Raw genomic sequence first — 23,906 nt, forward strand, 5'->3', positions numbered from 1 at the left:
TGTAACTAGTGGAGTGCCACAAGGATCAGTGCTTAGGCCTCAGCTACTTACCATTTACATCAATGATCTGGACGAGGACATTGAATGTAATGTGTCTAAATTCGCGGATGATACTAAACTAGGTAGCAGAGTGAGCTCTCAGGATGATGCAAAAAGATTGCAACAAGATATAGATAGGCCAGGGGAGTGGGCAAGTAGGTGGCAGATGGAATTCAATGTTAGCAAGTGTGAAATTATTCACCTAGGTAGCAAGAATAAAAGAACAGATTATTTTCTGGAAGGGGAGAAGTTAGATAGTGTTGGTATTCAAAGGGATTTGGGCATCCTTGTACACCAGTCCCACAAAGTTAGTTTGCAGGTGCATCAAGCAACTAAGAATGCGAATGGCATTCTAGCGTTCATTTCGAAAGGTCTAGAATATAAGAGTAGGGAAGTCTTGCTGCAACTGTACAGGGCTTTGGTGAGACCGCACCTAGAGTATTGTGTGCAGTTTTGGTCTCCTTATTTAAAAAAAGGACATACTTGCCCTAGAGGGGGTGCAGCGTAGATTCACTTGGTTAGTTCCTGGGATGAGGGGACTGACCTATGAGGATAGGTTGAATAAACTAGGGCTGTATTCTCTAGAGTACAGAAGAATTAGGGGGGATCATATTGATTCTTAAAGGGCTGGATAACGTAGGCACTGAGAGACTGTTTCCCCTGGTAGGAGAATCTATAACCAGGGGTCACAGTCTTAAAATTAAGAGTCAGCCTCTTAGAACAGAGTTGAGGAAACATTTCTTCACTCAGAGGGTAGTGAACGTATGGAATTCACTACCCCAGAAGGCTGTAGATGCTCAGTCCTTGAACTATTTCAAGGCTGAGACTGATAGATTCTTGAAAGATAGAGGGATTAGGGAATATGGGGATAGGGTAGGTAATCAGAGTTAGGTGAGAAGATCAGCCATGATCTTATTGAATGGCGGAGCAGGCACGAAGGGCCGAATGGCCTACTCCTGCTCCTAATTCTTATGTTCTTATGAACTTGAGGGGGTGCTAAAGGAGGTGATGGATGGTGGGAAACAGCGTGTTTGGATTGTTGTTTGTCTACAGGATGACTTTGGAGTAAAAGTCAGTTTTGCTCTGTGAAAGGGAGAGGGGTAGGTGTGGAGATGCTCGAGCCACAGCTGGCCGTGAATCTTAAGGTTGGATTTCTGCCATCTGCGCTCGAGCATCCAGGTTTGTGTTTTGAGTGAGCGGAGATGACTGTTGTACCAGGGGGAGTGGGTTGATTTGGAAACAACCCTGGATTTCAGGGGAGCCAGGCAATTGAAGGTTATGGAGAGACGGTCATTCAGCAGCTTGTAGGCTGCATCAGGATCACTGTGGGTGGAGAACCAGAGAGAGAAGAGTTCCAAGGAAGAGAGGGCATTTGTGAGGGATTCAGGGGGAAGCTTCTTCCAGGGGTGGAAAAAATGGTGGCGGGCTTGGAAGAGGGGAGGGGGATGCAGGAAGAGAGGGAGATGAGGAAGTGATCCGAGATGGCCTTGTCCGTGATAGAGGTCGGAAATGTTAAGGTCATATGTGATTACGAGGTCGAGGGGGTGGCCACGGTTGTGAGTCGATGAGTTAATGTGGAGTGTGAGGTTTAGGGAGAAGAGGAGGGCAGTGAAATCCGAGGAGGTGGAGAGTTTAAGTGGAGGTTGAAATCACCCATTATGAGCAGGTGTTCAGTGCAGAGGAACAGGGATGGGAGAAGAGGAGATATCAGTGAGGAAGGAGCCAGGAGGATTGGGGGATGGTAAACTAGGAGGATTTTGAGGGAGAGAGAGGAGGGATGGTGGAGGGTAAGGTGCTCAAAGGAGAAGAAACAGCTAGAGGAATAGGAGGATAGACCAAGTGAAGTTTGGAAAATGAGGGCCAGTCCACCGCCACATTGGTTGGGGAGGGGGGTGGTGTAAAGTGTAGCCAAGATGGGATTAAATAACAGGTTCAAAGGGACATTTCGATGTCTGATTTGTGCCAGTGATGACCTTTAGGTTTCCATTCTTTAAACTTTTGTGTTTATTTGGCAGAGTGGAATCACAAGTACAGCAATTCAGTTCAGTAACTTTCCAATTTTATTCCAATTCTCCATTTCTTTCCTGAAAACAGAGATGCTTATGTATCTTCTGATAAGCACCATTTTGTGTCATGTTTATACAATTGCAGTGTTCAATTAGAGAAGCTTCAAAAAACAGCATTTTGAAAGCAAGTACACTCCAAAGTAGTTCAATATCCTGCAAGATTGTGGTTCCTTTCATTTGTGCTTTCACCTACAAATATACAGTCAATTCACTTTACAGTATATTCTGTGAAGCACTTTGAGATGTCTAGAAGACGTGAAAAGCACTATATCAATAATTATATATATCTATTTATAGATTAAAGCTCCCATGGCACTACTCAATAAGAGAAGGGAATTTCTCCCAATGTCCCAGCCAACAATCCACCGCTTAAAATTGTTCATTCACTCCTAGTTGTTTCTGGGACATTGCTGTGTACAAATTAGTTATCACTAGACTTCACAGTAAATCCTGCGAAATGTTGGGACATTTATGAGACAAGACTCTATATTAAATGTAAGGTTTATTATTTCAGATATGAAAGCAGAAGCTAAAAGTTAATTTCATGAGTTACTCCTTTCATATTCAGCTGAACACGATGTAGAATTAAATCAGCTGTATAAAATAGATCATTTCCAAGCAGATTAAAACATTCCAGTCTCACTGGAATTGGGGGCATGGAGGAAGAGAGAAGGCAAGGAAGCAAAAAAAAAAACAACCTTCTGACAAATGCTTATGATAAACTCTAAATGACCTAGATTGTGATTTACCCACCTTTATCTTCTTGAAATCCACAGGTTTTCGGATAAGCTCGTAGTATTCAGGCAGCTCTTTTCGAGAGGGTAGTTGGATGAAAACCTCGCTCAACTGTCGACCCATACTATTTTAAAGGATACATGTTTAAAGCAAAATCAGTTCTGCAATTGCACATCAGTCAAATAATAAAACACAAATTACATGACTTCAACTCAGATTCTTTCCATTCTAGAGCCTGTTCTATATCATCCAAGCTTATTATTGCTTTGAGATTGCAGTAAAGTACAAAGAACCATTTATGATTGATTGATATGAGTGTCTCTTCTCCTCCAACCTACTGATAATAGTCTAGCATTGCAACTACTGCATTTTTATCTCACATTCCATAGCTACACAAAGTCCTTTTTTGCCAGCTGTACCATTTACATAAAGCAGATAGCATATCTAGTTGCTTCAGTGATAAGTAACTAGATAGGTGGTCATGCAGCTCACACACTCTGGAATTGCTAACTTGCACTTATACAGTGTCTTTCAAACAGAACAAATGTTTCAAACTGCTAAATTATGATAGGGAGAACCTATCACCTACCATGTATACTTAACCTAACACAGTTAATCCAGAGACAATAAAGAGTGGACTCCAGATATGAACAATGTCATTTTGGATTCTTATCATGGTTCACATTTAAGAAAAGCCAGATTGTTTGGGGCAAGCATTGAGAATTCTAGAAATTGTGCATTGGAAACCAAGAGCAAGCTTTTGTTAAATGCAGTACATGCTTGATAACGTGTCATTCCAAGTGAAAAGGGTTCAATGACAAGTTATCAGGAGGGTGAGTTGGGCATATGTATAAATACGTAAATAAATGTGGCTGGGATATTGACAGTATGATGATTTAAATGATAATGACAAGTTAAGCCAGGGTCAAATTTCATACTGTACTCTAAGCAATCAGCAGTTATTTTGTGAAACACATTTTTGTTATGATCGTCTCTCTGAGTAACGTTCCTAATATATTTGTAAGGAAATTTAATTTAGTTTTGTATTCCAAGCAGCAAATCGAACAGTCTATTTATTCTGTTCTTTCTCAAGGCCAGCTGTTCTTTTTTATTGATTAAAAATAAGAATAGATCTCCTTAGAGATCAGGTTTCTGAATAAAAAGCTTCAAAGGCTGATTATGGAATGAATGCAAACTAGCTTGTTTCACAAATTTAGTTGGCGAGCCATAGACATTACTATAAATGTTATTAGAAATTGTTTTATTTAAGGTGAGAACCCATCTCAAGACCCTCCTCTTGGACCATGCTTTTGATCACCCTGCCCCCTGTCCTTCACCCTCCCCAATCCCGACCCCCAGCTTGGGTCCGAAACTCTCACTGTTCATCACCTTGGGACGTGAAAGGCACTATACCAATGTAATGTTGTTGTTGCTCCTGAAAGCAAATACATTACAAACAGCAAATAATAAGCAGGTGAATGTTTATGAATTGCCCATTGAGAATCAGGTTACAGGGCAGCCACATTGAGCCTGGTTTCCTGGATCTTCTATGGAAGCGCAGAAGTACTTCTGCTGAAGTCCTACACTGAAAGAGAGGCACACCCATTCGGCTTCTGATTGCTGGGCTAGATGCTCGCTGTTGACATTACTTGCTATAAGCAAAAACTATTGCTGCTGTCATTTTCTGCTGCTGTGCATGTATGCTGGTTGTAGGAAATATGCGGATATCACTTCACAAAGGAACCAATGACAGTGATGACCCGACAACTGTGAAGTTTGCTAGAACATGGCCTCAGATATTGTACCCAGACCATCAGGTTACAATAGGGTTGGTCTTTATTATTGGACAATTCATTAAAATAGAGCTAAAATTAGAGAAAAATGCAAATTTACATTAGCCCCAAAGCTCAGACACTTTCTTTCCCTTTTAAATTTTTTTAATAAAACTAATTAGGTTTTAGATCCAAGGAATCCTGTGCTATAAAACATTTTATTGCTATTGTATGACTTCTAACCAGTAAAGCAAGAATTGAATTAATTTTAAATTGCAGGTACAGGTGATGCCATTGACAACAATTAATGAAGTTAATTTGTGCTATTTTCATCCTGGAAATAAGTTGAATCAAAGCATGACCCAGAATGCTTGTATATCAGCTTTGTTTGAAGGTAAGAATGCTAAATTCAATGACTAAACTTACCCATCTCTGTAGTTTATAACTGTATCTATAATTACAGACATCTGCTTTGTGACCTTTGGTGGGTTTGGAGACAGTTTTTCGGCTGGAGGTCTGCCTCTCTTCTTTTTCTTCTTTCCTTCATCCTTTGATGAATCTTTATCTACATTTCTTCTGCGTTTGCGTGCTTTCTTCTGGCGAATTTCCTCTTCCATTTCTTCTAGATTACCATCTTCAATTGCCTGTTTAACCCAAAAAAAGTTGGATGCATTTTTGTGGCACGATCATTTTCATTGGAATATCTTAAACAACAAAATTACATTTGTAAAGCGCCTTTCATGCCGGGACGATGTCCCAAGGAGCTGAACAGTCAGGGATCAGGATCCGAGCGTGGGGGCAGGGTTGGGATGAGGAAGGGCAGAGGGGGTAGGAGGGCGCCTGAAGTCACGGTCAAAAATGAGGATCTTGAGTCGTGCCTTGAAGGAGGCAAGAGAGGGAGCAAGGCAAAGGGATTGTGGGATGGAGTTCCAAAGAGTGGGGGCAGAGAGGCTGAAAGCCCGGCCGCCGATGGTAGGGCAGGTCGGGTGGGAGAGCTGGAGCAGGCCGGAGCCTGCTGAGCGGGGGGAGCGGGCAGGTTGATATTGGGTCAGCAGGTCAGAGATGTAGATGGGGGCAAGGCCATGGAGGGCCTTGAAAGTGAGGACGAGTATTTTGAATTCTATCCTACTGACCTTCAACCCAACAACAACTTGCATTAATGTAGTGCCCTTCAACCGGGGTAGCGTCCCGTACCGCTCGACAATGGCGGTCTGATCCTAAGCCGGGGGGAGGGGGTGGGGGGAGGAGGTGACTGTAAACACCATCAAAAAGGTCTTTTGGCGGGATTTGAAAGTGAGGAGGGAGGGGGCAAGGCAGCAAGCAGAACTGCATTCTCCTCATGCCTCTGACATCCATACTGCTCTTTCTGCTACACCCTAATCTTCCAAACACACAAAGAAGTTGCCCGTAGCTCTCAAAGAAGGAGTCATGTTTCTTGGAATCCTAGTAACTTACAATAAAAAAAACAAGGCATGCATTCTCACTTTGCTGTAATTTGCAACTTTGATATGCTGTAGACAGATAGATGACAGCTTAAGAGTACATAAATGAGGTATAATCTTGAAAGCCGCAAGCTGGTTTTCCATAAAAGCCGACACCAAGGGATAGCAGCTCAGCACAAAGGGAGCAGACTTCATCTCAAAACTGAATCCTAAATTGCATTGTTATTTTTCAAAATGGTTTGATTAAAATAGCGTACTAGCTTTAATGTTAATTGTGAAAATAATCACTCATTTCTGTCGTCATACAACGACAGGATGTCCCATGGCGCTGGACAGACAGAGTTACAGACCCGAGCTGGGGATCGGGGTGGGGGAGAGTGGAGGGAGAAGCAGGGAGATCGAAAGCACGACCGAAGAGGAGGGTCTTGAGATGGGTCTTGAAGGTGGCAAGCGAGGGGGTGAGGCTGAGAGACTGCGGGATGGAGTTCCAGAGGGTGGGGGCAGAGTGGCAGAAGGCCCGCCCACCAATGGAGGGGCGAGTGAGGCGGGGGACGTGAAGCAGGTCGGAGCCAGCTGAGCGGAGGGAGCAAACAGGATGGTAGGGGGTTAGGAGGTCACAGAGGTAGAGGGGAGCAAGACTGTGGAGACTTTGAAGGCGAGGACCAGGATCTTGAATTGTATCCTCTGTGTGATGGGAACCCAGTGGAGTCGGGCAAAGATGGGGGTGATAGGGTCGCGGAGCCTGGTGCGGGAGAGGACACGGCCTGCAGAGTTCTCGATGATCCTCAGCCTATGGAGGGTGGAGTTGGGGAGGCCGACAAGCAATGAGTTTGCATAATCGTGCCTCGATGTAATGAAAGCATGTATGAGGGTTTCGGTGGCCTGCAGTGTGAGACAGGAGGAGCAGGGTGATGTTGCGGAGGTGGGGGAAGGCAGAGCGGGTCATTGCATGGATGTGGGGTAGAAAGGATAGTTGAGGGTCAAACAATACCCCAAGGTTCTGGACTGGCTTAGCAAGGTTGAGTATGCAACTATGGATGGTGATGTTGTCAGCGCCTGAGGTGAGGAGGCGCTGACGGGAGCCAATCAGGACAACCTCGGTCTTGTTGACTTTCAACCGGAGAAAGTTAGCTCTCATCTAAGACTTGATGTCTGACAGACATTCTGTCAGGACAGCAGTGGTCCTGCAGTCAAGGGTGGAGGCAGAGAGGTACAGTTAGGTGTCATCTGCATACATGTGGAAGTTGACTCCATGTCTGTGGATGATGTTACCAAGAGGGAGCATATAGATATTCAAGTGGAGGGGACTAAGGACAGAGCCCCGAGGAACTCTGCACGAGCTGCATGGGGGCTAGAGGAGAAGTCGTTTGTGGAGATGAAGTGGAGGCGGTGTGAGAGGTATGATCTGAACCAGTCAAGGACAGCGCCGTGGAGGTTGAGGTGAGAGGAGGTGGTGGATGAGGATAAGAGTGGTTGTATGAATTCTAAGAGTCAGAGACTTAACATACATAGTTCCAACGAATTATCAGAAGTAGAAGTTTGTGCCTTGAGAAATTATGCAGCAACAGTCTTCTGAATAGTTTATATTGCAGATTTTTTCCCGTTGCTTTCCTGACCTTGCAGACTAATGGGATTCAATCATTTCTATGATTGTGCTTTATTGCAGTAAAATATAGCACTTCATTGATGCATTAGCCTTATTTTAAAATCATAGAATTAGTCACAGCAAATCTCACCAATTCATATTAAATCCGACAGTTTGCAAAGTAAAGTAACATACTTTACAGTAAATCCTATGAAGTGCTTTGAGACAACCCCCAGTCATGAATACCAAATGCAATGATTATTGTTTATTATTTACTGCTACATTGCAACATCTGATTAACTGCAAGCCCACTACACTAACACACACATATTTTAAGGTAGGAGCATATTAGATTTTGTATCTATGAGTTGACTCGAGAATCTAATTTGTCTCCCATTGTCTGCATCCTATTGATACAAAAAATTAAATCCAGAAGGGTAGTTCAGTCCTGTGACAGCCCTTTGAGATATTTATCAAGAGGGAAGGTTTCTTCAGATTTGAGCAAAATTGCCATTTACTGAAATGTTCAGCAACCATGTGCAAATCATTCAATATTGCTCATAATTAACACCAAATACCACTGTTCCCTTTGAATAATGAACTGCATTCCTACTTGGTATTCTGGAAACTGGCAAGCTAATTGTGAAAATCACAGTAAACTGCATCACATTTATTTTTATGTGTCAAGATTGTTGTATTTTACATTTGATGCATAATAAACTCTTTTTACAGTAAGTCAATTTTACATGCAAAGAAGCCAAGTTAAAGAAAATATTTTTCAAATTAGAATACAACCAGAAAAATGTTATGAGCTGCACTAGTTGGTTGATCAATACTAAATTATATTTTAAGGAAATTAATGAAACAAAATCAATAACTCTTCCAATGGCACAGCAAGTTTATTCAGCGAGCAGCTCATCCCTATAGACCAGGAAGTTCACAGGATGGACCTGGCTTTGTCACGTGATCTCAGTCAGAGCAGCTGGGGGGGAAAAGAGGGGGTGGGGGGAATAGGTTAGGGAGGGGAATACCAATCAGAGCTCCCACTCTTGATCATGATCTCTCAACCCTCCTGGAAAAGTGTTTCTTGCACACCACACAGACCAGGATCAGATGTAAATACCCCTGTGGTTAAATCGTCTGGCAAAGGTCACAGACTAAAGCCACAGTTTACAACAATCTAGTTTGCAGGTATCAAAGGGTTGTGTGAGCCCAGAGCAGAAGCCAGCTGATGCACTGAATTAAATATAAGCTCAGTTGGATTTTAATGAACTACAATCTCAAATGGCATTTGATACATATTGCAGAGATACACTGACAGTACCCAGGTATATAGACTACAACTGTATAGACAACAATTAGGTAAGACACCTAATACAGTACATCTAATTGAGTAGAGTTAATCTATCAATAAATGGGGAGATCGCACATATCCAGACACAATGCTGTCATTTGTACAAATCGCATAATATTCCTTCCATTTGATACAATCCCTTATCACATAGTCAAGACATCTCAAAGCACTTCACAGGATCTACCGTAAAGTGCCTGTTTTTAATGATACTGTAGAACTGTTGTAACAGAGCTACAACATCGGAATAGTGCTTTTGTCCAAATGATCAAATAACCCAGCAAAGAACTTTGAACAAACTAAATCCAAATGGATTACTTCAAATTATAACTTTGAATATTCCTTTCCTTTATTTTTCGTGTCATACCCACCTTTGAAGAAAAAAAGAATTAAAATGCCAGACCAAAATGTTCTTGGTTTGTTTCAGTAGGGATGAGTAGACTCCTGTAGACAGGTCTTGATTTGGGCATAGTAACCAAACAATAACAAAACTGATAATTTTAATCTAGGCACATTAGGTATGCAACGGTTGAGAATCTTCAGAGTGTTCACCTCTGAAACTGGAGTTGAATCTAGACTAAGGATAACTCAATATCCTTTTGATTAGCTGTAATGATCCCAAGATGGAGTCGTTTGGGTGTCCTGAAACTTTTGAAATGAGCTTGGGTTCACAGCAAACTTTGGACAAATAATAGCAGAAGGGAATACATGATAAATCAGAAGGTACAAAGCATGGCATATGCTGTTGTCCCAGGCACATAAGCCATTAAAAACTAGTTCATAAGTGCAGAGAGCAATCAAAAATCTTAAATTGCAGTGTTTCTTTAAGGAGTAAATATAGGGGTGAAGGGAAAGGTCAGCTTAATGGGACTGAAAGGATTGCTCTTTAAAGAGCCAACACAGACACGATGGACCAAATTACCCTCTTCTGGGCGGAAAATTTCTACGTTCTAAAACGGTCGTAACATGCGCTGATTTACCATAAATGGAATAGAATAAAAGAACAAAGAAATACTGCTGCATAAGCACAAAGCCAAATCAAATTTATTTGGAGTATTGCATTCAGTTTAGTATCAACTTGAAAATAAATGCCTTTACCCAGTGGTGGCCAACCGTCATTGACGTCATTTATGCTATAAATCAAGAAATATTCAATCAAGAATATTTATTTTGTTGGACGACCATAAAGGTGGGCCACCACAGCCTTAATCAATTAAATTTCCTTTGGTGAAATATTAAGCCAAGTACTAGTTATCTGCAGTGCTTACCCTTAGCCACTGCTTCTCTGTAAGAGCATCACTGTAGTCCACGTCCCTGCGCATACGTGAACCTCGTCCGAACATCTTCTCCTCCTCCTCCTCACAAGTCAACCGTTCAACTTCTGCATCATCCTTGATGATCCAGGATGGCAGGTCATCCTCTTCCATCAGCCTAGGCTTGCGTTTAGGATTGCGTGCGTCTTCTCTCCGCCGTTCTAGATCCATGCGCTATAATGTGTCAAACATCCAAATAGAACTGTTAACTGCAATGATTTTTATTTGGTCAAGTGAGTTGGTTTAAAAATTCAAAACAGGTCCTGGAGGGAAGGGGGGCATAGAAGGAAAGGGAAAATAAATTTTAAGTGAGGATCAATAATCTACTATTTAAAATGCAGTACATGGCAAAAGTGCATTATTGTTAACTAATTAAAATCTTTTGTCACAAATAAACACACGACTGCTGCTCTCACTGTTTATGCCAAGGCAACATTTTCATTCACAGAGTATTAGATATTAGTGTTTTCTAACAGCAATTCCGAAATCACAAGCTGCACAGAATTCAACACAAACTTGTGTTGTGCAAATCATTAAAAAGCCCCGAGATATCAAACTGCAACTAAAGTTTAAATCTTTCAATTCCTCTGATGGTAAATTAAATAATGTTCGAATGTACATTGCACTGGGGTATACAATTAAATCCAATAATTGAAGGCAAGCGTTTAGTAAATAAACCTAGTTTGTATATTTGCAATAGTGGATGTGGAAGTACATTGTTGTTTGGTCATAAATATAGAATACAACACATCAAAATGCAACTTCCTATGAACTGTGTCTGTTCACTGAATAGGGAGGTGTAATCAGCCTTTGCAAGTGTAGCTTACGTAAGAAGCTCAAGATTGCCTGCTGGCAATGTCCATTTCTTTGCCCCCCAAAAGGTTCTGCAGTATAATTTTAATGCCTCTGAACCATAAGTGAATATGCAAGTGGCAGCCTTACTTGTTTAGACTCTACAGGTACAATGGAAAAAAAATAGGACTTTTAACTGCGTACAATTATGTGTACTTACCATGAATAATTCAAACTCCTCTTCGTGCCTTGCAATCATTTGATTCAGGGTCTCATCGTCAGGAACCTCATCTTCTTCCTACAAGTTAAAAAATTAAGTTGCTATGTACAAGTAGTAGTTGTAAAGTTAACAACTAATCTATTCCCAATTACTGAGACGTAATTAAACTTAAAATCTCTCTTCCAAACTGCACTTGTTTTAAAATTAAAAAATTGTTCACAAATTCATTAATCAAAGTATTTTTTAAAAAATACCAAGCGGTAAGGGCCACTCCACACTAATGAGTCCACAAAGTAATGGTCATGATTTAAAAGATACACACAAATTGGATATTTGCTAAGTCTTAAATCCTGGTGTATCTAACAAGCAATGTGCAACATAGACAATTGGATATCAGAATGCAAATATATTTCAATTCCTTGTGATGCATGAAAGGTTAAGACAGGGATGTCTAGAGAATCGAAAGTGATAGTGGAATCAGCAGTTAGCAGAGCTGCATGTGGAGATAACCATTAAACCATTAAATTTATTTCTAACGCAGTTTATTCAGTTTTCCATCAAAATGAAAAAATAATTAAAATATATATATATTCAACTAATAGCTTTATATTAATTGAAATTTGGCAACTGTGAAAAGAATGTTATTTTAAGAGGGTATCAATTCTAGGATAAAATAACATGTACCCACTGAAAATCTTGCCAATCTGTCCAAGATCTGTAAATCACTGAGGTGAGACTAAAGACACAATATGTCTAAGAACCATTTCTTATATTCATGGAGATAATTCTGGGCTTGAAAGAATCCAATGATATACATTCAATTTGGCATACATTTATGGAAAATTCAGTTGGTGGAGTATACTAATATTCAACACATGCGAGACAAATACCTGGAATTTAACAAACACTCAAATTTCCAGTGGGCACAATGAAAAGATAAATCAGTCAGCATGTTGAAATTGGTAAATGAAAAAAAAATCAGAGATTTATAAAACACGATGGGCAGGCATCTTGATTTCCCACTTAGAAGCAAATTGGCTTCCCTACTTGTTTGGATTAGAAAGTCAATTTAAGATATTTAGGTTATTTGAATGGCAACTAATTATCCATAGACAGAATCAATTATTCCCACCTAATTTCTTCAATGCACAGGCAAAACATGTTAGACTCTTCTTTCTAAAAATGAAGGGACACTGGCCAGAGAGTTAGCAGCTACACCACTTAAGCACCAAAGCAAATCGTCAATACAAAACATGAAGTGAAATCTAAGATTCTGTGGTTTTAGAAACAATACTGCCTGGCAGAAGTGGTTTTAATATAAAATGGGAGTTATAAAAATATATTTTCTGAATGGCCCAGTACACAGGAAAAACAAACTAATACTAGTTCCTTTTAATCAATGTTTCTAATTTCCAAATGTAACTGACAATTACAGTAAAAATAGACAGCGGTGTCCATTTTTGTGACTTCTCATTTCAATATGCAACTGTTTCAAGACAACATTGCATTACGTCTTGATAACTTGTCATTATCAAAAGGATTCCTCAATATCTAATTATAGCCTGTGTCACTACAATACCTAAAGCGATAAAATTATAGAATGTTATGTTTGGCTGCTGCCAGTAGTTTTCAAGAAATGAATAATGCAAATTGTCTAAATTTTAAATTTAGAATTTGTTGAGCAAATACAGTGCATCAGGATTGACTATATCCCCAGTGCTTAGCTTCCACTCCACCAGACTCCTCTCAATCTCATTCTTGGCAAGTTCAATCATCTGGTGTAGGGGTGGCCACCTCCAATCAGGGGTTCCACTTCACTTACTCAACATTGCCCTGCTCTCTTACCCACTCCTTAAGTCTTTTGATTTATCCCTCATACAAAATCGCAAAAAGCATTCTTATCAGCAATGGTACTTCTTCAATCAGACCTTCCAGCAATCTTATATACTTTGAGGTCCAAAGACTTGATGGACACGTAAGAAACTGAAATCTATAAAAACACAAGTTTTAAATTGGAAACTTAAGAGCTTCACCATCTTAGAAAAAGTGAACAAAAACACAAGATGAGAACATTTAGAAGTCCAGAAGGGTTGCCAATAGCTTGCTGTTGTCCTCTGTTCTTGATGTGTATCAATTCTGTATTAATTTTAGCTCAAGATTTACATGAAAGGTAAAGTGCAGCTCTGAAAGTTGTCATCTTGTAACATCTAATTTACAACAATTTAAATTTAGGATATCTGGAATAATACCACCAGACAGATGCATGCATTTATTTTGCAATTCAAAGAGGAAAGAACACGTAAGCAAGCAATAACCCAGCAGATTATAGGTTTACATTCAAAATTGGATGGTGTTGTTCATTATGCTCAGACTGTTAATGTGGATCATTATGTTCAGGGTACATAATTTCCCCCTTCCCCCCACAGTCATGCACTTTGAAATCATTACAGAACAGAAGCATTGCCAAGTCAGAAAGGGAAGGGGGATTGGTATCACATAGTATCGAATTGTATACAACTTAAAATCCATTGTAAGATCTGTGGAGGCTTTAGAACTTAGTTACTGCATGAGATGCAAGGCCCTTTAAATTTACTTGCGGATATTTATTAATCACAGTGGCACCTCATTAGCATGGGTGCCCCATAGAGATCAGAACCTCGATTATTCTGGCCCATTACCTACTCTTCTTTTAAGCATTTGCTAATCCTATCAATCATTATTTGCAAAATCTGGAAATCATTGTTAAACAACAAAATGCATTGTAGACAGATCACAAAGGCAGATTCAACTTGTTTTTTCTTGACGTGCTTAGTGCAATTAAAATACAAAAGCAAATGACATGACTCCATTGCATACAGTAATTTTGTTTTCTAAACATTTAAAATGTCTCAACACTATTGCCAATATTGTACGAATTTGTAGAAATGTAATCGAATTAGAAAAGCTAGTTTACTAAAAAAAGCATAGCAAAGCTATCTGACCACAAGGCTGGTGCCCTTTGATTTTTTTTTCAATTTCTCTATGTAACATCCAATTTAATTTTTGTCTCGATTTTGACCCTCTTAACCTTTCACTGCCTCATTACTTTTCCTAGGTTCTATTTTCCTTTAAATACTCTTAACTCGTAGCACTCTGGAAAAAAATACATTGCCACCATTACTGTCCACCCGTGGATTAACTTATATTCACAAACATTACAAGGATGGATGGTTCCAAAGCTTTAAGAAATATGAATGTAACATTAATTAAAACAAATGGCAAAAAGGAGTTCAGGTAAATTTACTTATAGGTTATAGGAATTTTTGGATTAATCTAACTATGGTGCAGCTTGCTTTCAGCAAAGTACCATAAGAGCAGAGACATTTCTCAGCAGGTTATTACAGATTATAAATAACTTGTTTTTTCAAGATTTGGGATTTATAACCAGTCAATTGCCGTGAATATTAAAAAAGTTAGGCAATTGACTGAGACTATAAGCATATAAATGAAGAGTTTATAGCAAGATACTTGGTTTAAAATTATCGAGCACAGTTATAGAGCAGAAGATGGCCAGTGAGGTTATCCTACCCAGGTAGCACTGCAGGAAGACGAAATCGTGTCCCCCTGGTGGTGAAAGAATGCAGTGTTACAAGTTGGATTTTTTTTCAACAACAAAGTATTGTACAAAACAATACAAAACTATATTTGTACAGCGCCGTTCACGTCGGAAGGCCTTGGGATTGTACTTCAAGGCATTAGCAAGAAAACCAAAATGTTCCTTAATTTTGAAGGGGGGAGTTGAATTCCTTTTAAACAATGAACTTTTCGCCAAAAAAAATCAACCGTTTGAGGACTTCAATGGAACAACGTGACCTCTGCTAAATTCATTCAGCTTAAACATCAGACACAGAAACAGCACCCATTCTTATTAGTCTTAGTTTTTTTAAAAAAATAATGAGTTTGAATAGCAATCTGATCCACTTTGATCCTTTCCCCCCTCCGAAGGGGAAGAATTTTGACCAAAGGACCATTCCCATAGATGCAAACTTTCCTGATGAAAACAATTCATTAAATAATTAGTGTCTTGGAAGCAATTTATTATAATTACAGTTCTTTTGGAACTGTAACAGAACCCTGGGATAACAACTCTCTTAAAAGGTACTGAAATTCATCAGTCAGTTTGAAAGATTAAATGATTAGATTAATGTTAAGAGCATAACCATGCTTTATAACTCCCCAAACCCACCTGAAGTCATAGGTGTTTGACAACAGATCAACATTTACAGCACAATCAACTAGCTACAAGGCCATGTACTACACTGATTTACAGATAGATTTCCTTCTAGCCCACTAAGAATGACACTTTAGAATTAAATTCAACAAATAGCAAAAACTCAAAATCTAGTTGCAATACTTTGCATAATATCTGTATTAACCATGATCCCTTGAACAGATTACACAACCTGGAAACAGTTACTTTTCACTGCACCTTTCTCCTCAATCCCCACTCACATTAACTGCACAATAAAGATGCTTCCACTGTTAATGAATTAGCAGCCAAAATGAAATGGAAATTATCTACTTATTACAGTAGCTCATTTGAAATGCAATGTAGGGTAACAAACACTACTTGAGACAGATGAAGTTTTGTTATCTATTTTGCAAAAGCGTTCATTGCAACAGTATTCAGGGTCAATCATGCCTTGGTACTGACTAAATACCTGAAATTCTGATTATAATCTACCACTTCCGGTGCTTTTGTAACTTTACAAATACATCCACATATCTTGTGTAACACAAAAATTGAGATCTGATTAGTAGTTTTGGTAACTGCTCATTTCAAGATTCATGATACTGGCACATATCAATAATTTCCACTCTATATAGTCATTTAATTGCAACGCTATTTCAATTTCAGGATATTATGGCATTCATTGTAGCTTTGCTGAAGATCGTCCTTTTATCAGAATTAAATTTTAGTAAATATGAAAATGGATTTTGATAAGCAGCAAATCATGAAAACCTTTGCCTTCATGTTACTATTTATCTTATACATGGTCATTATAAAGCTTGCATACTCATGGTAATATTAGTTAAAATACTTGAGGTAACGCACTCAAATCCATATTCCAATATTCCAAGCATGGTGGGGAAGAGGAAGAGATGGCACACAGAGAGTGGAGAATCAAATTAATGATTTTTTCCTTTTAAATTGACCTATTGGTGAGTAAAACTATACGATCCTTTTTAAACACATTAGATCCTCAGGTTTCAAAACCCAAACCTTGATGAATATAGAAATTAGTGGAATGAATATAGAAAAATCTAAGCACTTGTTTCAGTTGGAGATTTTCTAGAAGATTGTAAACAGTTCTGCAGGTGCTGTGCTAAATTGATCTCATTTCATGGACCACTGGATGCTTTTCCAGGCAAATATCAAACTGATTGAAACATACTCAATGACATAATTGTCATGTAACTTTTAGGACACTATAAAAACATGATGCGACTCATTTTAAAATGCAATTTAATGTTGGGCAGGTTAAATTCATCTGTTTTGTTTGCAGAATGCCTAGCTGTGTGCAGCTATCACAACTTGCATTCACATATAATGTTGGAGTGTTTATCAGTGGCAGAGTTTGATGTTGTGCAGGAAGAGAGGTGACCATAGGCACAGTCAAAAAGGAAGGCGTTCAGTTGTGATCTGAAGACTACGAAAGGAGGGGTAAGGTGGAGAGATTGAGGGAGAGTTCCAGAGACTCAGAGCATAGTGGCTGAAAGCACAGACGCCGATGGTGGAGTGGAGGTGACGAGGGAAGTGCAGAAGGCCAGAGCCAGCTGAGCTCCTCCTTCTCTCTCTCTCCCAACCTGCCCACCCATTAAACCAGGAGAATTTTCCAACTATGATCAATATGGCCTCATTGAAAAAAAATGGGGCTTATACACACATAAGGATTTAGATGCAGAGGATGACAGAACTTCACACGCTTTGCTGACTTAAAGTACAATTAAGATAAGCCTTAAAATAATTACAAAGCAGACCAGTTGTTCCCTATCAAACAGCTGGCAGCAAGAAAAAAATATAATGGGTCCTCAAATGACAACACTCAATTGGTTTGACTGGGGGTATTTGGGCAGATTGCAAGTGGCTCTCATTGAAACACCAGAAAATTCTCAGTAAAAGTTTTCGTTTGTACAAATGTGGCAAAATGGGTTTATGAGCAAGAACCGTTCCCACAAACTGGTTGAGAGATACAACTGAACTCAAGTCGGGAATCATCAACATTGTGCATTTTATATTTGACATTTTTTTTCATAGCACTGCAGTTTTAGAATTGGTGTTGAATATTTAACCTGTAACATCCAATTCAAAAACTTTTTTTTATTATATGCATACTCCTGTTAAGACATTTAATGCTATATATCAGATTATGCAGCATTAATACATAATTTCAGTTGAGAGATTGAGGGGTAGCTTCAGGACTTTAGCCTCTGTTTGTGTAATTTTAAATTTTACAGAGCAAATACTTGTAGTAATACAGTAAACAATCATTGTACAAGGTAACTTACCTCATTCTGCTCCTCATGTTCCAGCAAAGCCTGCAGGAAAGCTCGACGCTCATGGCTTGAAGATTTTTGATCAAACATACCGGCCTGGATAACTTTCTGATCCACGTTCAGTTTGTATTTGGCAGCAGCCAGGATCTTCTCCTCTACACTGTTAACAGTGCAAAGGCGCAGAACACGGACTTCATTTTGCTGTCCAATACGATGAGCTCGATCTTGGGCTTGCAAATCCTGGAAGAATAAAAAGAGAAAAAGAAACAAGGTTTTGCTGGATCTTAAGCCAAAATTACCTAACAGCCTTTTGAATTCAACTTCTTGACGTGATCAATGCCCCACTATATTGCAGCTTTTTGACCAAGTTACCAAAGTTGCCTTGTATTTATTTCCCATTTTTCTCTCCTTGCAGTCCAGCACGCTCTAATGTGAGAAAGAATAGTTTGCGTCTTTAAACTTCTCCACAATAGGCTGTCAAGACACAAGGAAAGAAAGAAATCTAACTCTTGCGCAAGCTTAAATATTCTAAAACAAGGTGAAGAAACTAGATCAACACATCATTAAGAGAAGCCTGAAACCTGGTTCCTGAGCAGTTTAGTAAGAACACGGATGAGCATTACCAGAAAGAATCAAAGATAGCAGAGATGATTACATTTCTGTGGCATGAAGTGGCAGCATATCATGGTCATGTCTGTGATCCTGCATTTATCACACATCTAGCAGACGGTGGCAATGAGTAGGTTGCTCGTACTCCCTCTCCTACATACTATATAGATATAGCTTGAAGAGAAAATACTACAGAAGGCGGGGGGGGCAGGAAGTTCTGTAGCAATAGTACAAGAAGTCCACTGTACTCAGACCCATATTGCATTGTACATAAAAAGTTTGAAACAGGGCACACACTCTCACAATCATGGAGAGAGAGCTATCTTATTCAGGCAAGTAAGTACAGGGTACACATTACACATGAAAAACAAATATAGCCTGCCCCAATTAGTGCAGATATCAAGCTCTCTACTATTTTTCTGGATTTTTATAGCACATACTGGCACGGACATTTTATTTTCATAAGCTTCTCATGTGGTTACGTTGTGCATCTTACAAAGCGCATTACTCTTGAGTAGTCAAATAAAACACACACCTGGTGTGGGTTCCAGTCACTGTCAAAGATAACGACCGTATCCGCAGCCTGGAGGTTCAGGCCCAGGCCACCAGCTCGGGTACTCAACAAGAAAATGAAATACTTTGAGCCTGGCTCGTTGAACATCTTTAGCAAAGCACCACGGTCCTCTGCCTTAGTTGTACCTGAGAAAGGGGGAAAAGAGAGAAAAAAAAACATTTAAAAGCCATTTTTCATACCACAACTTTGCTTCTCCGGAAATACAAAAATGCCCAGTCAGTCCTGAAAAGAAATTATGGAAAATTTGTGCGTGCAGAATTTCTACAGAATATAATGAGCACATTGGTAAAGTATACAAAATGTCTGCAGCAATTCAGAGAATGGACTCCAAAGCATTTGGATAAACAACGTGCCACAGGATGAATAAAATGTTTCTAAATTTTAAAGTTACTCAATTATAAACATTCGATAAAGGAAAGGGTTCATAAAATTGATTCTGCTTGATAAATGAGCCTGCATTTCAATGCTTCAACATGCTTATTATTGACAGCATGCAATAGAATTGTTTTGAAGCCAAAGCGCACACATATTAGAAAAACATCTCAGAGAAATTTCATCAAGTACAACATCTCTGCAGATTTGTACGAAACCAGGTCATGACTGAATATGACTAAAAAAAAACATATACGCCTAGAGGCAAAATATAAAAATACAACTGAGGAAGCATCTTTAGCTATTTATTTATGTAAAATATTTGCTACTCTATCCAGCAGGACCCACTGCATCTGGCCAACCTGTATTGATTTAGTTTGTATTGAACAAATGCATTCAACAATAAATACATTTGACAGACCAGATGTAATATGCAGAATCCTGATAAACTGCAGAACAGTTTTACAAACATTGGTTATACTGAGATCAAAATGTAAATTAGCTGCTCAGAACCAAATTGTACCACATTATTTGTATTTCAACCCACATAAGTTCACACATGATGCAACTTGATGAAAATTGGAACATTATCCAAAATGGCTTTTACACCAAGCTATTCGGGCATGGAAAATGAATGTGCAAACAACTGACTATATTCTGTATGCTAAGCAATGATCATGCATAATTGATGCATACTTCCTACACAGATCAAAAGGTCTATGTAATACAGAATAGGAAGTGATTTGCCTCATGTTTATCCAGGTCACAACTTACATTAAAAAAAAGTTAAATTACGTATTTTTTAAATATAGAAAAGCATTGTTTATTGCAATAAATGTTTTATTTTTAAAAATGCGGCTGGGTTGACCAGGTTTCTGTGCAAATATTAGATTTATACAAATTCAAATACTACCACAATGATGCATCGCTATCATTCCTGTACTATCCTTTTCCTAACAGATAAGATCTTAAAAAACTGCGGTCTTATCAAAATAGATAAGCGCCAGCTAAAAGGAAAACATACCATCGAGGCGCAAGTACAGGAAGCTCCTGTAAGCAAAATAGTCTTCCATGATGGTCATCAGCGAAGTCATCTGGCAGAACAGCAGTACTCTGTGACCCGTAACTCGTAGTTTTGGTAAAATACGATCCAATAGCTCAAACTTTCCTGAAGCTCGATAAAGGTCAGGACTATTTTGGAAACAATGCATTAGAGCCTGGTTAGGCAGGTTAAATCTCAGCATTACTCTGATTATTTAATCCACAATGAAACATCTTGCCAAGCAACATCAAGACAAATGTACAGCTACCAAATCAGCTTCTCTTTCTAGCTAATACAATACACTGAAACATAGACATTTTAAGTTCAGAAAGAGTCGATTCAGCCCATCATATGTGTATCATTGCTACCCGTACTACTGCATTCAAAGGGGTCCAAAGTGTAGCTGTGCCAGTACCAAATCTACACTGCAAAGAAGCACATTATAGAGGGTTGCCTTGAACTTCAAATGGAGGATTCTGCGCCAGTTAGCTCCAAATTTCTAAAGAAGCATATTTTCCATTCCATTGTATTGCTTTTATTAAAGACCAGAAATTCTGGATATGAAATAAACTCTTTGCCTATTTAATTAAATTGTAATGTAGAATCAAACCTAAATTTATAACCACCTCATTTCAATCTCACCCCCTCTCTCATTTAAAAAATATCTACTTAATACAAGTTTAAAAGAATATATTTCCTCCTCTCACACCTTGCAGAAGGATATTGGATATGTATGTAGTTCCCTTGCTCTGCAATATAATGTGTCATCTGAGAATATAAGGTTTCTTTTGTGTTGAGCGCTTCCTTTTCTCTTGAAGCTTCTCAGGTGCAGATTTCAGATCACCCTCAGCAATTAATACTTTCCTCTCCCAAAGTAGAACCACAGAATTATACAACACAGAAGGAAGCCATTTGGCCCATCGCGTCTGTGCTGGCTCTTTGAAAAGAGCTATCCAAATCAATCCCACTCCCCTGCTCTCTCCCCATAGCCCTGGAAACTATAACATGTGCAAATTGAGTAAAAGGGGACAGGTTTTAATAGCGGGTGAAAGCTGTAGAGTATGGAAACAAATTTCTTGGCTGCATTTTGATCATAAGCACAATTACTAACAGATTTGCGGAGGATGCAAAGAAGAGACTATTCTAATTCAAAGCAAGCAGCTTTGTAATTCTTTCTACAAAGTCCTGATGGATGAAAAGGGAAAGCAATATTATTTTTACTTTCAACTCCTTCTCTTCCCATGTCATTTCTTGTTAGTATGGTGCATACAGTATAAAACACCAAATAACATTTTATTCAGATTATTAAAAAGTTATATTGTCACTTACCCAGTGATGATTCCTCCACTGTAACCCAAATGTTCAGCAAATGATTCCTGTGACAAGATAACAATTGTTTTTGCAGTAGTGGACAACAATAAGCAGTTTTTTTAAAAAACACAAATAAAATTAGAAACACCAACAGCATTAATGAAATTCAATCAACAAGCACTTTTAACATTATTTAATGACAATCTGCACCTGTGCTTACTTAGGCAAGTGCGCCGAACCGGTCTTCCCACTTACAGTGAGATTGAATGGGCCGGAAGCAGGCGGTTAGAAATCCAGCTTCCCAATCTAAACTGCTTAACAGCTGAAATCTAGGTCATGTCACACCCAACAGTTGAAACTGGACATTAACACTGAAGGAAGAAGTTAAGCAAGAGGCCATTGAAGCACTTCTCATCAGCCATCAGATGTCCAGCCATGGACAGATCAGGAACTAAGTTCTGACTTGAGGGAAAAGTGGACAGTCAAGACATTGAGAACACATCCGATTCCACACCAGCCTCAAAACATTGTGGAATCTTGAGAGGCAATGCAATGAGAATAAGGCCTCAAGAGTGTAAATAAGCCAAAGCATTTTTCCCGCAGGATTTTTCATGCGGCTGAACAAATTAGCTGGCTGCCTCCGTTTGATAAGCAATCCAGGTAACGTCACTGTGGTTGGTCAGCCATAAATTTAATTGTCTTTGATTTAGAAGAATATAGAAGATTGCAACAGCACAAAGGTGGTTGTGTTTTAGCTCATTTGCAATCAGACAATGGTGCATCTCTCTGGTTAAGAGATTGAGACAAAGTTTTTTTTTAAAAACAAGATACTTGTCGATCATATGGCTGCCTTCAGCTGCTCTAAATAGCTTTGAATTTAGACCCAGGATCTAAATTATCTACTTTCAAAGAGAAAGACTTTACTGTCCAATAAAATAATTCAGTTCCTCATTGCCAACAGCTTTGAAATTATATATGCAATATAAATGCAAGTCACTGCAATTTGTTTCAGCCTAGGTTTGTAATAACGGCACACAACTCCTCCCCACTTAAAATATTTAATTCTAAATAACCCCAGGAATCACTTCACTTTATGATTTTACACATTACAATTTTAGAAATCATATTCAGACTTTTGAGTCATCTTGATTGAGCGTTTTGAGTTTTAGTGTTTTGATTCAGTTTTGCAAGTTTTGTACATTTACATACTTGGGTTACTGATTATCCTAAGGCAAGCAAACAAATAAACCTGATTTGATGTCTTGTTTTTCCCATCTTGTCCCCTGGAGTGTAACACTTTGTGTCATTTACAGTTTTTGGAATATTTTGCTTTATTAAAAACAATGAAATAATTCCTTTCAAATAATTCACCACATCTATCTGAAAGCCTATAGACTGTACATATTGAACATAGATAGTTCAGGACATATGTGCATGCGATCACCAGGATGGCGAACCTTGTTTTTTTTTGTCCAGCATTTCTTATGACTGAAGTCAGCCTATTTAGAATAATCCTCTGCATTTGATATTATTGCATTAAAACCTCCCAAAGCCCTTCAGAGGTTTATTTATAGGTGAATGTGGCAGCTAATTTCAATGTAGCAAGGTTCCAGAAACGACTGTAGAATGATGACCAATTTTATTTAGAGGATTGTAGGTCAGTGCATCAGGAGAAACTACCTTCTCTTTTCAAAAAACATCATGGGATTTTTAACATCCACAACAACTTGCATTTACATAGAGCCCTTCACGCACAGCCTGACAACGAGCCAGAGGGAGTGGGGAAATGACTGTAAGCACGATCAAAAAAGGAAGGTACTTTAGGTGCATTTTAAGATGCGGAGGGAGAAGCCAAGATGGAGGGATTGAGGGAGAGAATTGCAGCAATTCGGGGCAATGAAGGCATGGCCACCAATGGTGGAGCAGAGGGCACGAAGGACAAACAGGAGGCCAGAGCCAGCTGAGTGGAGGCAGCAGGTGGGGGAGTAAGCAGATCAGATAGGTAGGAAAGTGCGAGGAGTTTTGAACTAATTGGATTTTGTGCATGGTGGAGCTGGGGAGACCAGTTGGAGGGCATTTGAATAGTCCAGCCGGGGTGTGATGAAGGCGTGGACGAGGTTTTCGGCTGCATTGGTTGTGAGGTACG

General features: G+C 39.1%; 1 protein-coding gene across 2 annotated transcripts in view; it reads right to left on the reverse strand.

The window, feature by feature from the left end:
- Nucleotides 1–2,858: 2,858 nt before the first annotated feature.
- smarca2 (SWI/SNF related, matrix associated, actin dependent regulator of chromatin, subfamily a, member 2) overlaps nucleotides 2,859–23,906 on the reverse strand; it is a gene marked incomplete at its 3' end in the record, with an annotated part of 74,850 nt that continues 53,802 nt past the window's right edge. For both annotated transcript variants that reach the window (XM_042345447.1, XM_042345446.1), the window contains 9 exon segments: nucleotides 2,859–2,964; nucleotides 5,039–5,256; nucleotides 10,259–10,477; nucleotides 11,316–11,393; nucleotides 14,883–14,918; nucleotides 17,865–18,092; nucleotides 18,997–19,160; nucleotides 20,432–20,598; nucleotides 21,779–21,825. In XM_042345447.1, the coding sequence (XP_042201381.1) occupies nucleotides 2,859–2,964; nucleotides 5,039–5,256; nucleotides 10,259–10,477; nucleotides 11,316–11,393; nucleotides 14,883–14,918; nucleotides 17,865–18,092; nucleotides 18,997–19,160; nucleotides 20,432–20,598; nucleotides 21,779–21,825 (1,263 nt within the window).

Source organism: Callorhinchus milii, unplaced genomic scaffold (genome assembly GCF_018977255.1).
Source record: "Callorhinchus milii isolate IMCB2004 unplaced genomic scaffold, IMCB_Cmil_1.0 Scaffold48, whole genome shotgun sequence".
In the NCBI taxonomy this organism is placed as follows: domain Eukaryota; kingdom Metazoa; phylum Chordata; class Chondrichthyes; order Chimaeriformes; family Callorhinchidae; genus Callorhinchus; species Callorhinchus milii.